General features: G+C 43.2%; 1 protein-coding gene across 1 annotated transcript in view; it reads left to right on the top strand.

The window, feature by feature from the left end:
* CALHM4 (calcium homeostasis modulator family member 4) overlaps positions 1–13,223 on the top strand; it is a 64,006-nt gene extending 50,783 nt beyond the window's left edge. The window contains exon 2 of the mRNA XM_069607871.1: positions 12,408–13,223. Coding sequence (XP_069463972.1) covers positions 12,408–12,818 — 411 coding nt within the window. The 3' untranslated portion in view covers positions 12,819–13,223. The remainder of the gene's footprint in view (positions 1–12,407) is intronic.
* The last annotated feature ends 2,313 nt before the right edge of the window (positions 13,224–15,536 follow it).

Genomic DNA, 15,536 nt, shown 5'->3' on the forward strand with positions numbered 1-15,536 from the left:
GTAAAATTGGTGGAAGAAGGGTCATGTCAAAAGAAAAAGATAGCAATACTCTCATAAAAGTGTAATATACACCTAACGTACTCATGTTTTGTGTTATGTTTTTGTTTACTTGATAGATGTCACAGTGTTTTAATCAGAAACCTCTTACAACGGGGTCATTAGAATTTGGAGCAATCCCATGAATTGTTGCTTTTTCCTTTTAGTAGTGAAATGTTGAGGGTGATTTAGTTTCTGAGGGGTGGTTGAAATGGTATTTATAGTGGGGACCTGACTGGCAAAGTACTAAAACAGCAATATATATTGTGAGAAAAATGAGGGTATCTTCGCACTGGTCTATGGTCATTTCATCTAAAACCATTGCATCTAATGCCATTCAATCGACATTTTTCCATCTAAAAAATATCCATCTAATCATTTTTTCTTCATTTTTTTTGGGCCCACCAAACCCTGTGTTTTACCCTTTAAAATGCACCTGAACAAAAATTAACCCTTTACCCCACACAAACATGCATTAGATGGACATTTTTTTAGATGAAAACATTTCAATGGAATGGTATTGGATGGAATGGATTTAGATGAATTGACTAGCTACCCTTCGGCACTTACTCCCCTTGGATCCTCTTCTCAAGTTGCTAGGAAAAGGCCATCACTTTTGGATCATCCTGCGGGTGGAGATGCGAGAGAGGATCACCTGGGTGAAGGGTCCGTGGAGATTGGGGACAGGATATCCGCAGACAAGACATGGTATCACCCCTTTTCTAGTGAGAACCAACCTTGCCCCCCCCTGCTTTGTAGGCTGTTGTAAACCATCTTGCCTCATTTTTCCTCTACTGGGACGAGGAAGCAGCAACTAAGAGTAGTGGAGACTTAACAGGTCATTTCACCACTCTCGTACTGAGACGAGGTGGAGGCCTGAGGACTTCTGTAAGGGTCAGGCATGTCCCAATAACTATGGTCGGGCAAGTGAAACTAAGTGTTCACACCTGCAACCTGTTAAATGGTTGCCGGTGTATAAAAAGAGTCTGAGGCAGCAGAGAGGGGAATCAGTTGGGCTGGAAAGCACAGCCATATGATGTCGAGCGGGCAGAGTATGGGCCGGTGAAACGGACGCTGACGGCAGAGAAGCCAGGAAGACGCAGAGGACATTGCGGGTCGCGAGAGAGTCTGGAGATGTGCGAAGCCCGTTGCTTTGTGTTATCCCGTTGGAAGTGGGCAAAGACGCCACCGACCGCTGCATGAAGAACTGGTGGGGTGGAGCACTGCTCGCTGTAGCTCCTCAGGAGTTAGAGAGGAGCGAGCAGGAACCCAGAAGCGAGACCAGAGCACCGGCTGCACAGCAAATGAGGAGTGAATGCTGCTAAATGGGTCGGATGACCAAATATGAAAATACCAAACAAGTTGAAAAGCAATGAATATGTTTTGAATGCTGAATTAAAGAAAACAATGTAAGAATATCACAGGAATGAAATTGAAGTGCATTTGTGAATGAGAGGAATAAAAAAGAAAATAAATTGCCAGCAAAGTGAAAGAGCGAAAAAGAAAACATAGTGTGACAGCAAGGTGATAACCAGGAGAAATACCATGAAAGAAAGTGTGTAAGAGTCACATGCTGATAATGGCAAAAAGCCAGTAAAGCGAACCAGACATATATCCTGCACAGATGCAGAAAGGAAATCTGTGTTGTCAAGGAAGTCCTGTGAGAAGGAATGCACTGTTTTAAAGTAGTAAGGGCCCGACAACTACACCTAGACCGAGGAACCCTTCCTTGGAGTAAACCAAGAGAAGTGAAGAGGCTGATGCTGGTCGGCCTACGTTGTTCAAGTGATGGAAAGAATAGGCAAACTAAACAAGTTGATGAGACTGTGAATTTGTAGCCTAAGGAACTGCGTTGAATTTGGGGGAGGGAACTCTGAGACAATTTTGTGGAACTGTGTTGAACTTGGGGAAGGGAACGCAGAGACCATTTTATGGAACTGTGTTGAACTTGGGGAAGGGAACGCAGAGACCATTTTGTGGAACTGTCTTGAACTTGGGGAAGGGAGCCAGAAGTAACCCTGGAGCTGGAAGCAGCTCAGAACCTTCATTTTGGTTGCTGACATTCCTACACATTGTTTAGCTTTGGTTGTGAGGGCAAGTATAGGTTTTGGACACAGACACCCTTACGTTGAACTAGGCCTTACACCATCCTGACATTTAAGGTAATAAAGACTTTTTATTTGAACTTTGAATCTGTTGTCTGTGTCTTGCTTCATGATGCCTTCACATACGGCATGAGCCACCCCAGATGCCCCTTTGTTCCTTCTAGATTTGTTAGTGTCTTGCAGTCTCCCACTAGTGACTGGTGCACTCTAATGCCAAGAATGCCATTTTGGGATTTGGGGAATGAAGAAACAAGGTATATGAATGCAACTGTCCCCCCTAAACCTTCACATAAACAGGTTTCGGCATGAGGAGATTTATCAATATAAATACTTGCTTCTAAAGTGGGCCGGTTTCCACTCAAATTGATGTTTCATCAAACCACTTGGCCTGTCATAGACTTGCACTGCAGTTGAGGATGACTTGGTCTTGAATGTGCTGAACGTTATCCTGGCTGCCAAATGTGACAAGTGTATGACTTCTAGTTTAATCTAGCTTTATCACAGCTTAAAAGTCTAGCCATCTATTCCTCCTTGCGCCACTAATCCCTCCTCTCGTAGATTCTCAAAGACCACACACCTGTTCTCAAGGCCCATCTGTGTGCAATCACAGTTCAAAACATACTCTGAATGTTCTTGAGACTGGCATGGGAGAGGGGGTCTCAAATGCTTTTCAAGAGGATAGAGGTCATACAACTTTGTCAAAAAGGCCTCTTTAGAGATACGTCTGCCCTCCAAATCCAGATTTATGTGTGGGACCAGCAAGTGTGCAGATGTCCCAGTCTTCATGTGTGCCCAATTACCAGCCCTTGAAAAGAGTCATGGTTCTCCTTTACTTCTTGGAGTTTGTTAATAAGTTCATCCTCTCATTGAGTCAGTAAGGCAAGGTTGCCTTTCTTTTGGGAATGCCAAATGATGTGTTCCCCACCTGCCGTTCAGTCCGTAGTGAACTGCAGCAAAACAATAAGCAGATCTTTGCTAGAAATACCCTTTAAGTAGGAGCCCAACACGTGGTTACTGCAATGCATGAGAAGTACCAGAATCTATGCGTTTTAACCCATATGCGCCTGCACCCATATAATTCTGACAGGGACCAACTTGCAATCGTTTACTGAGCAGAACAAAATGCATGTGCTATCTCCGACAGACCTGAAGGGGTACCTTAAGGCTGCTGTACTCTGGAGATGACATGAGTGCTTGCATGTTTAGCCATACTCAGATCAGGGGTTGTTCCAGCTATACAGCAGAACGGAGTCTAGTCCATACTTCCTGAACACCTTGGAAAAGAGAACCTTTAAAAGAGACCCATCTGTTGAAGCAGACCGCTGGCTGTTTGGCGAACCCCAGAGATGACTGCCAGTGCATCGGAGGAGTGTCTTCCCAATGGATCAAAGCTGAATGCAAGAAAGGAGCCATAGGAATCCGCCTATAATGTAGCATTGAGCCCAAAGCTGTGGGGCGTTGGCCCCTGTCTCGCAAGCTAGTACTGTGTAAATGTGCATGGCCTAAAGCTAGCTCCATCCTGCTAGTATTGGATGCTGCACGGTGGACCTGAGGTGCGGCACAGCACCACAGTTTTACATGCAGTGGCCAAATTGTGTAAGACCAGATCTTTTGTGGTATCTGCATGTTGTGTGCTCAGTGCTGCTGTTGGAATGTTTGATGGAATGTGGAGTGCACGTGTAGTGTAGCTGGGAGTTCTGAGAGTGACCGTTGCTGGTGAATTAAGCATGGGAGCTTTGGCGTGAAGGATTTCTTCCTGTTCTACTGCTGACCCTCAACTGTAACTGAAGAATCAAGTACTTTCCTACTTTTGTACTTACCATCTCCTACTTGGTTACCGAGTCGTGTCCCGGTGCTGAATACTACACTTTGGCGACAAGGATGGGATGCTGTTGCACCCTGAGGGGTGGTGTATCATGGGACATGTCCCCTTTTGACTGGTCCCTGCAGTGATCGGTTTGCAGCGGTAAAATTCGTGGATTTGGTCTTCAAGGAGAAGTCGAGCAGACTAGTGCTCTGGGTTTGCCCATGCGTTCAGCACAGACCGTTGGCTGGAACACATACTGTGGGTAAGAGTGCAGTTGGCATGTTTCAACGTGAGATGTCACTTTTGTGTCCAATAGAATGGGCAGATGCTGAGAGAGTTGTGTTTGCCGGCGCAATGCCCAGGGAGATGGAAGAGCGCGTGTCATCACAGATGAAATTGCGGAGAACTTGAACCATGAGAAACATCGTGAGGAGACTATACGGATTAACGGTGCTCGTAAGAGTGGGGTTCACAGGTACTGTAGTTCCATTTTAAGGGCGGCAGACAGCACAGTGTGGGCACGGTGCAGAGTAAGGTACTGTTTGTTTACGCGGCGGCACCAGTGATTGAAGATTCTAATTTACTGTCATGATTTGTCAGGACGACACTCGTCAGAGGAACTTTACAAGATTTAAAGCTGTCTGCATTTTCTGTGAGGTCCCGGGTTGCACAGCGTCGGTGAGGGTTGGGAAGGGAAATTACGTTTTCTAATGCTGTGGTTGGGAGTTCCAGGTTCGTTATTGCTGCAAGGGTTTAGAAGATCGGCTAAGAAACTCTTAAACAGTGTTTCTGATGAATAAGTTTAGGTTTGTGCATCATGCCGTTTTGTCAGGTAAATGTGTGTGAAAATGAAGAGGTTTATTATAATGCAGCGATTTGAAGCCCTTGATGTATTTTTATTATTTGGATATGGAATGTGGAGTTTTGAGATGTCATTATTTTTACAGTGGAAGATGTCTCAACAAAGATGTTGCCCAGAAGTTGGATTTGAATAATGCTAAGTTTGGGGATGTATTTTATTGAAGTTGTATTCCAACAGTTGAGAATTGGGAGATTTCATTATTTGTTAGTTGTTTAAGAGTAATGATGTGGGCAATTTATGATGGAATGTGAGAGTACGGAACTGTTAGCACATTGTTTGCAGTGAGTGTTGTACATATGTTAGTTCATTAATGGGAGTTAGTATTATATTGTAAGATGTATGCACATGTTTGGGTGTGCACCATGGAGAATGTTATGTTTTTGGTGTTGTTAGTACACCATGTAGGTATGTTTAGTTAGATCGGTGTGTAACGCAGTGAATGAATGTCTTGTGGAGCATTTAAGTGGTGTATGATGTGATGTTGGGTTAGGTGTGTCGTTTTAATTGAGGGGTTTTGGTTGTAGAGTAGTACACCATTAACATGTATTTTAACACGCCACTTTAGTAGACGTTTTTGTGAGAAGGACAGGGTTTTATCGTGGAGACACTGAGGAGCGGGAGGAGTCTGATCAATACCTCTCCAATAGCGTTTTGTTGCATTCTCGTTTAGAATACATGTGTGTAGGGTTATGTGTGGCTCTTAATGTGGGCGTTGACGATTGGAGTGGATGTAGTTTTTTTAGTGTTGAGTGAGTGCAAGTGTAATAAATTCCAGGAGTTTTTGAGACTGTGGCCGTTTGATTATATTGTTGTAGGAGGTTTTGACCATTGTGGTAAGAGTGTTTGACACCAGGTAAGAGTTTGGTGTTTATGTAGTTGTAGGGCGTTCTAGCACTTATTGTGCAGGGGTGTTTACCTAGGAGCTTTTAAGTGTCTTGGAGTTGGAGGTGTAGGGCGTTCTAGCACAGTTGTGCAGGAGTTGGATAGGAGTTGTTACACAAGGTGTTTATTAGTTTCATTAAGTTTCTGCCATTTGGAGTTGTGTGTTGTCAGGGATATGGTGACGACATAGCACTTTTGTGCATGTTGGTATGTCCTGTTTAGCAGTTGTGTTGGTGTGTTGTGGCAGACGTAGGTGGTGTAGGATGTGGTGCACTGTTCAATAGCTGGCTAGTTGCTGTAATCATTTTATATATTTTTAGGGATTTTGGTGGTGTCTGAACGTGGGAGTAACCAACCTGTGTTCGGGTGTCAAGTGAGGTTACATGTGAACATGGGATTGGTTTCCCGTTTTTGTGTGTTTTAACATGCTCCTCTCTTGCAGTGGATTTTGTTTTAGTGTGACCTTTGTGCTGCGATTGACTTTTCTACCATTTCTTCCTTTTATTTGTTCCTAGGGGGACGTACATGTGGTCGCGGTCGTGTTTTGTTATGGTGTTTGTGGCACTGGTGGTTGTTTTCTCAGGATGTTTGGTAGGTTATTGGTGCGTGACAGGATTTCGGTTTGTTGCTGGAATGCGCTCAAGGGTGGCAGACCTGAGGACCTGGTGTGATGGGCCAGGTCATTATAAGGTTATGTTTTGTATGGGTGGTTGTGAGTGTAGTTAGGTTTCTGCTTTTGCTTAGTGGTTATACCTTATTGTTGGTAGTTTGTGCTTGGGTGTGGCGGACCTAAGGCCCTGGTGTGGCAGACCAGGACATAATGGAGTTTATTTGTTTGTTTTGCAGTGCGAGTTGTCCTGTTGTGCATTATTATTCAGTATGGCATGGTTCAGAGTGGGTGGTTGCGTAGGATTGAGTGATAGGCTGGTTCTTGTGTTCTGTTAGGGAAGGAGGTGTGTGTGGTATCTGCATGTTGTGTGCTGGGTGCTGCTGTTGGAATGCCTGATGGAATATAGAGTGTTTGTAGCTGGTAGTTCTGAGAGTGACCGTTGCTGGTGACTTCAGCATGGGAGCTTTGGTATGAAGGATGTGTCTCCCTGTTATCCTACTGTTTACCTTCAACTGTGACTGAAGAATAAGGTACTTACTTCAGTGAGTAGCTTAGAAGGAAACTCTGACACAAGGGTTTCAACGTTTTCCTCAAAGACTTCTATTAAAATAAAAGGGGGTTGGGAAATGCCTCTGTCCCTGCTTTAGAGGAGTTTCCCTACCGAAAACAAAAACTAAGGATCCATCAGGGGGTCAGAATGTTCAAAACAAAACATTCTGTGTCCCACATTCTATTCTGGCCCTCACATTCTAACAAAACAATTCTAAAGTTAAAAGGGAAAATGTCTGTTGCCTTGAGTGCTGTATAAATGTTCAAAAAGAAAATGTGTAACTCAACACAAAAATTCCCAAAAGGATAGAGTTCCAGGGGAAGGGAACCACCCTCTGGAACAAGGATTTGTCGTCACTATGGTTCACCATCAAGAATATCAATCCCTTGATTTTCTCTTTGATCAATAAAACAACTTTGCTCTTTGTTTTTCTCGTGTTAGGGTACCTGGTGTTTTCTCCTGCCAGGTTTCTTTTTCTCCTTAAATGTATTTTCCCCTGCCTTTTCCTGATGGGCTCTTATCAGGACCTTTTTGGTTTAATTAAGGTTAGGTGTAGAGGTGCACACATTAGTCTTTAGATGTAACTGTTTCATATAAGTAATACTTATTACATATTTTCCAGGTGCTCCCTAGTAGATCTGTGCTACCAGATCTAGTTATTATGCTAAAGGAAAAGGTACCTCGTACTAAGACTGGATACAACTAGGGGCACACACAGTATAACTAATCGGTTATAAAAGTTAAGTAACAACATTTTTAAAGACACAATTTATCATATAACTTTCTCCTTTTTTATATATGATTTTCAGTTTGTTTTGGGTATCCAAAATTCATAACGCATAATACAATAGTTTTGCAAATTCCGAACATACAGATATCCAATTACTTTGAAAACATATGAAAATACACATTTTTTACAACTAAACATCTGCTTTGTTTACACAATCACATCAGTATTTCTAGTGTTTTTCTGTTTTCACATGTATTATCCTGATAATTTGATAGGTTGGTAGATCGTATTCCTATCCTTTACTACGCATTTCGGGCGCCATTTGCCTTTCTTCAAATAAGATTTATCTGGATACTATGTCTCTGTGAATTTAAACACAGGGATATTCAATTTACATACTATTTTTCGGGTCTTATTAGTATATGTATAAAAAAAAAAGTAGGTAAGTAAGTAACAAGTCTGCACTAACCTGTGGCTGGATTTGGCCACTGGTCATTCACCTCCACTATTCCACATGAGGAATCTACAGAGAGATATATTCGAATTACTAAACTAATTTTTCTGTTAGCCTACTACTCAGGTCATTCCTATTTAGAATAAATCTACTCACTTTTTGTTAGTTATTGGGACTGGATTAAATTTGAACATGCCAGGTCTTCCTTACTGCACATTCTGAGACAGTACTTCTGTAATGAGACTCGTAGGTCTCATATTAGTGAGATGTCGAATGATTTCATGCATTCATAATTAATTCCGACATTTGTATGTCATATCGGTTTATTTACGTTACTGCAAGTGGTCCCTCAGGTTTCCACTTAATGCGCACAGTGCTCAGTTATGCCCTGCTGTTTCATTTTCTTGGAAACATGCATGTTTCTTCCATATACCATTGCTGTAAATTCCTTATCTCCCACTTTACCAGCACGTCTGTATAACGGCTGGAGATCTACCCTCAAACTAAATACTAGTTTTTACGCCAACTCCTGGTGAGCTTGTGTACTCACATGTTATTGGATGGTACTTTCTTTCAAATGTTCTAGCGCGACTACTTTTTTTCATTTTCTTTGCCGGCTACGTCCGCCATCTTTGGTGTGTGTGTTGTTCTAACTCATCTTAGTATTTATTCATTGTAGGGCATTACTATTTGGTTGAAAGTTGAGGAGTACATGTATATTAAAACATGTGCTTCAACATAGGTGTATTATTAATCAGATCAACCATTTTTTGTGCGTATCTTCGAGTAATAATGTTTAAACTTCTTTGTGATTATTCATTGTTCTAAGTCCTTAAAACACTGATGTATTGTTCATTACATTTGCATTAACACGTGACACTCTAGCGCTCTGATATAGTCATCATAGAATACATCTATACATCCTTATCTCCTAATACATACACATCTTCCATAGGAAGTTCCTTGTTACACATACAGTCTACATGTCTCTTAGTTTCGTAACAGTATAGTCTCAAAAGGCATATAATTTCAATCTCAATCAACTGTTATTTTTATACCCAGACATAAAGGTTTCGAAGTCTCTTTCATTTCTGCTATAGGTAACAACTCAGGTCCCAGTCTAGGTTCATCCCCTTTGGGTACATTGAGTCCAATCTATCAATCCAATATAATTCCCTTTGCTGTAAGAGTTTGGATAAGTTTGGATTTTGGGGATTTTGGTGTGGATTGCCTGATGTTTTGTGCTCCCCCATCTTATCTTTGCCTTTCTTCCTGTTAAACCAACATAATATAGTTGGCAACGGCATTTAATTCCATAAATTACATTGGTAGTGTCACATGTTGATGAATGTTTCAAAGGAATCGACTGTCCATTGTGTGGGTGATTGATATTTCCTTTTGATAACGTTATGGCAGCAATTGCAGTTATTTCAGGTTATTGTACCCTTGTAATTTCTTGATGCTGTGCATCTCTTGTGACTGAAGTCTGATTTGATAATTAAGTGCTGAATACTTCTACTTTTGTTATATGCAATTATGGGTGTTGTTGGAAAAAGTCTGACCAATGTAGGATCCAACGCTAGTAAACTCCAAATTTCTTTTCACAATTTTCTTCACTTGGTTACTCTGTTGGGAGTAAGTTTTAACATATACCAAATCTGTGCCCATTTTTTGGCACTTTGTTTCAATGCCACTTCCCTTGTCATCTTCTTAACTTCCTCAGATTGTATCTGAATGTTATGTTGGTCGTAACCTCTTTCCACAAACTTTTTTGTAAGGTCAACTGATTTTCTCTGAAACTCTTCCTCATCTGAGATTATGCATCTGTATCTCAGTAACTGACTTAGCGGGATGCTCTCAATAGTAATATCAGTTCTTGAGTATCTCTTGGTCAACAACACAATGGTTACACAAAACAACTTGGCTTTTGGTCTTTGTCTTATTGGATGTATTCCCCCGCCAAGTTGTCTTCCTCCTTCTACAGCCTTTTCCTGAGCTGCTCTTATCGGGACCCTTTTTGGCTTAATGTCCTTTTACATCCCATACAACTTGACCTTGCCTGATATGCTTTCCTGCCAGGACTTTTTAAACATGTTCATAACTTGTATCTACCTGGTATACTATCTTGCCACGGACTTTCTTTCAGGAGCACACTTCCAATTAGCATCCATCGGCCTGATATACACTTCTGCCAGGACTTTTGTACATGTGGATTTTCTTGTACCTTCAATTGGCCTGGTATACTCTACTGCCAGGGCCTCACATAAACGTATTCAAACCTTGTATCCACCTAGTATACTTGCCTGCCAGACTTTCTTTTAGGAATACTCTTGCAATTTGCATCCACTTGGTATACTCTCCTGCAAGAGCTTTTCTTGCATGTATACTTTTTTGCACCTTAACTGCCTGATATACTCTCCTGCCAGGGCCTTTCTCATGTGGCCTCTGCACACACTTCCAGACTTGATAGTCTCTTATTTGCTTTATCTGATATTCTATCTGCCTGGTAAATTATCGGGCCAGGTCTTCTCGCATACAGTCACACGCTCCTCATACTGGTTCTGTTTCCCCTTTTAAAGTAATGCTCTCTTGCACATTCTCTTTTATGGACTCCCTTGTTACTTAAATGGGTTTGGCATGGCTGCCAATATGTCCTGGTGTGCATGCTTCCCCTTGGATTCACTGGTTCTTGCTGGTATGTTCTGTTTCTACCCTATTAAGCCGCTAGCGGTCGTTCTGCATTTTCTCCCTGCTCGCCACTTCTGCTTCTCAGCCCTTTGCAATTCCTTCTGGGCTCTTCTACTTCGTCTCTAGCTTCGGTAAGGTGGAGGCGTTCTCCTAACAACTGGAAATGCCCAGAAGTCTTGTGTCGGCTTCTGGCATTCCTGCAGCATGTTCTTGTTTGTGGTCCGCTTTCTGGCTCCTTCTTGATGAGCCGATTGGCTCCACAGAATACCTCTTCGCCCAACGGTCTGTCGGTCAATAACGCAAGATGCAGCTTTCTCCCGCCAGCAGCTCGCCTCACTCAGCTGTTTCTGCTGCTTAAATTTCCCCACGTAGATGAGCGTTTAAAACCACTAGAGCCAGCTTCTTCTGTTGGCGTCCTCTCTGCATTACTCGATCCTGCTGTCCTGGTGTTTATGGGACGTAAAGTCCATTCTTGACGACTTGCATACAAAGTCTGGGTAAACGTTCTAAGTGATTTTTAAGGGTAAATCAGATAGAGCCTGAGAAGATGTTTTCATGAGTCTTACAAGCCAAGTCAGATGTTTGATGGTTGGCATACAGGTCTTATGGACAAGTTTTGAGTACTCTTCTTAGGTAAATGAGGGACGGTGTGACAATATGCTTTTAAGCCATTCGGTATGGAGTGGGGGTATCCCCAAAAGAAAAAAGGGGATACCATGTCTCATTCAATTAAGTCATGGTTCTTCCCCAGAGGTTGTCTTCCCCCCCGACTCTTAGCTCCTCATGTGATCCTCCCTCATATAGCCACCCCCAGGGTCTGGATCAGCTAGTGGCTACCGTCCCCTGGTCACATGGGGGAAGGTCCCCACCAGGAAAGCAGTGATGACTCCATCGGATTCATCACACTTCTTTTGTCTGTATCCTGACTGGTTCCTGAATCATGTCCCTGTGCTAAATACTACATCTTCCTGCTTCATTCCTCACAAACTGGAAGGGGAACGTGTGCAGGGAATAAGGAAAAGAGCCTGGTGTGTTGGGGAGTTGGTACACATCTGAAATTTCTTCTAGTACTTTGAGGGGCAAAGGCGTATTGAGAGGAAGAGAGGCGGGAGGAGTAACATTATTTTGATAGATTTGAAGTTGTTCCACCTCTAGTGAAAGAGGAGTGAAGTGAAATGTGGAGACATCGCTAGGGTCTGATTCTGCCCCTTTTCACCTTTGACCTCTAAGTTATGCATTATATATCAACCGCCACCATTTCCAATCCCCTCCAATACTTCCAACTTTGTGCTTTTCCTGAAGACAAATCTTTGGCAAACAACTGTTCCCTTTCCACTCCAAAATCGCAACTTGCCAGGTGATATTGGGGCGCATACCATTGTTTGTGCTGATGTTGCAGCCTTCGACAGTTCAAAAGTTGTTTTATGATTTATTTGTGTGTATTAGGGAACCCGCAGTACCTCCCTTTCCTTTGTTCCCCTTATCTATTTTTCGCCTCAAAAATGGCATTTCAAAAATTTTTTTGTTAACAAAATTACATACTGATATAACTGCATCACCAGGAGTTTCTGATGTCCTGTAACACGGATTTTTTTCCAAGCATGTGAATTAAAAAAAAAAAACATGACCTACTCATCTGAGTAATTGCGTGTTTCTCTTGTTTTTTTTTTCTCAACAATGCAGGTGTCCGGCTGGCTGTTGATTGCAATTGTGGCAGTTACTGTGTTCCTCTCCCTGTGTTTGGCGCGATCCCTTTCTCCACTCAGCTTCTTGCACCTCCGGTACTGGACAAGCTACGTCAACAATGAGCAGACACTCTTTGAGCAAACGGCCGACCAGCACTCCAGGCTGTACGCCACGCAGCACATCCAGAAGTTTTTTGGCTTCACCCCGGGGAGCAAGGATGTCAAGGCGATCCGGATCCCTTCGCGCTGGGACTGGCAAACAGTTTCTGGGCTTGATCTTTTGACTGTGATTGATGACGATCACTGCCATTACAGTCTCCTTCACGCCTGGGCAGACGAGGATCCTCCGGAAGGGAAGCACGTCGCCATTGAAGAAGAACCACCACTTGATACCCCAGCACCATCGTAAACCCACTGGACACCTACCGCTATTTCTGCTATTTGCCTATGGTGTCATATTGCAGAGCTGCTATTTATTTGACTGTTATAATGTTTGGTGGCCTTTGAACGCTTGGTGGTCTCTATTGGGTGTTATTTTCTCCAGTTAATGTCATGGGGGGAGATTGAAATGGAGACTGCACTGTTGGTAGATCCGTTAACTTGTTTAAAAGAAAAACTAAAAAAAAAACATTGGAACACAAAGAGTAAAGTGGGCATTGTTATTCCGGCGCACCTTTGCAGTAGATAGAATTTGCACAAATTCTATCTGGTAATTTACACCAGTATTTGCAACAAGAACCTTTAAAAATGTGGTCTGCATTGTATACCTTTTCATATATTCCTTTGGGAATATACTTAAATTTCGTTTTGATGAGTCTGTCTATATTCTTTCAGAGGTGGGTCTGATGATCTTGCATTTGGAAATACACCGCTCTCAAATGTGTTTGCAAGATTTTGCACTTCGTTCATTGACTGGAGAAAAAAAAGTAGCCCAGCAGCGGCACGTTTTACTCCAATATATTGTATGTGAAAGATAATTGGCTGAAAGTTCTAAATGCAAAATGCACCTTTTCGTTTCAGAAATGGGATGTGAATCCCAGAAAAACATAGTTGTACAAGATTCGATTTACCCAATCATGGTGTCACGACCTTGGTCTTGCGTGGAGGTAACACGTACACCTACCTCCCAGTTGGGTCTTGGGGCGTGGAGTGTTAACAACACAGGCTTCGTTGACCCTTCGGGGAAAAAGGGTTAGGGTCCGCTGGTTGGATAGGAAGGGGTGGTTAGGAAAACACGGTAAAAGGGTAGGAAAGGGAAATGGGAGGGTTAGGGAAGGTTTGAGAGGATTCGATGTGATGCCCCTCCTGGGGTTTCGTAAAACTGCTGAATCTCCGCCCATTCACTCCTTCACTAGCATACATATGCTTAGTTATGAACCTGGATGATACTTCAGCTTGAACCCCACAGTAGAACACAATTGAACCTCATTGACTTTACTACTGTCTTAGTCTTTCCTTAGTGATTGGGCTTAATGAGCATTACTAACATACCCACTGGTCATCCTTCATCAAACATGAACATATACATATGTAAAACAACACTGGTTTAACCTTTTAACTGCCATGGGTTTCCCCCCCCAGTGCCAAGGCCTTTTTTGGTGATTTCGGTATTTCACCATGCAAAGCCTTCTAACATTTTCTCCTTCATTAACCCCTTACGTGCCAAGGACGAGCTATCTCATCCTTGGCACTGGGGAGGTAATCCCAAGGACGAGATACCTCGTCCTTGGCACTTACAAAAGTAAAGTACTTAGCTTCGGTTGTGCAGCAGGTGACTCGGGGTTAATTCACCAATGTTCTAGTCGTGCTGTGCGAACAACGGAACTCCGCTACAAAGGATCAAAAACAGGAATGAGCTTACATCAAGGAATCAGTGTTAATTGCCTCAAATATCACAAATTGTTGTGCCGCCGGAACCCAGCTTTCACATAAGTAACTCTAAAATGTTAGAAATAGCAAGGGTTAGCAATGCCAGAGTTCCGGCTCGTAAGATTAGCACAAAGAACAGTGTCGGTGCTCCGGCTCGTAGGACTAGTAAGGGTTAACAATGCCGGTGCCCCGACTCTGTTAGCTTTCGCTGCAGGGTGCGTAGCTGCGCATCTTCAAATGTAAACAATGCCGGGCTCCGAACCACGTTGTCACGGAATATGATTCCCCCTAGAGCGCTCGGCACACTACGAGTGTTCGAGCTGACAGTGAGCAAACAAAGGAAAGATGCACTTATCTTGAGGGGTGAGCGTGGCCTGCAGAAGTCGCAGGCGGGGTGTGGCCCCGCTGATGGCTGCCTGCAGGAGCCTGCCGGGACACGTCTTCTCTCGTCAAGATCCTGTAGCGCAAGCAGCGATCCACGTGTTCGCGCTGCGCATGCGCGCTCGGCCGGGCGTTGTCCTGTAGCTTCCTAGAGGCTCTTGGGCACGCGGGGCTGCTGGGAATTGAAGTCCTGTTGCTTCTTTTCTTGGTTTTGAGGGCTAGAAGGCTTGTTTGCCACAGTCTAGCTTTCTGCCTACATAGGACACAAAGCAAAGTCCTGAAGTAAAGAGGTTTTAACCCCTGTGTAACATTATTCATGTGTTTTCCAACGCCTGCAGTTCTTTGGCACTGCATGCTTCCCCCTACCACCTGAGAAGTCCTGACACATGGTAGCGCTGTATGTTTAACTGACTTAGCAGTCGAGCGATTGATTAAATTAAGAATTATACTTTGAGTGGCGTACTAACCGCCCTCTATACCCATTGTTCTAGAATATAATACTGTCTCATTATTGGTCCAAAGTGCACGCAGTCTCCTAACAGAATGATGCAGCATTGTTCCTGCACCAATCTTGGCATCCTGATTAAATGCAAGTTGATCATGAATATGTACCTCCAATTTATACCGCAAACAGAATGGCCACATCTTTGAGAGTCTGGAAGTCGAGATGTTGAACTATAACTTTGTTGACCGCCAGCAGTCAAGTAACACTCATAGGCCGTCCAATATCCATGCACCAATGGTCAACATCCTCGAGGGATCTCACACTAGGACAGTGGCAGGTCCCTTGTATCTTCATGACATGGAGACTACATTTTTGTTCCCCCACTCCCAGATGTGTATGTGTGTTCTTCTGCCATTTGGACTGCATGCAGCA

This window comes from Ambystoma mexicanum, chromosome 4q (assembly GCF_040938575.1).
Source record: "Ambystoma mexicanum isolate Mex_15411 chromosome 4q, UKY_AmexF1_1, whole genome shotgun sequence".
NCBI lineage: Eukaryota > Metazoa > Chordata > Amphibia > Caudata > Ambystomatidae > Ambystoma > Ambystoma mexicanum.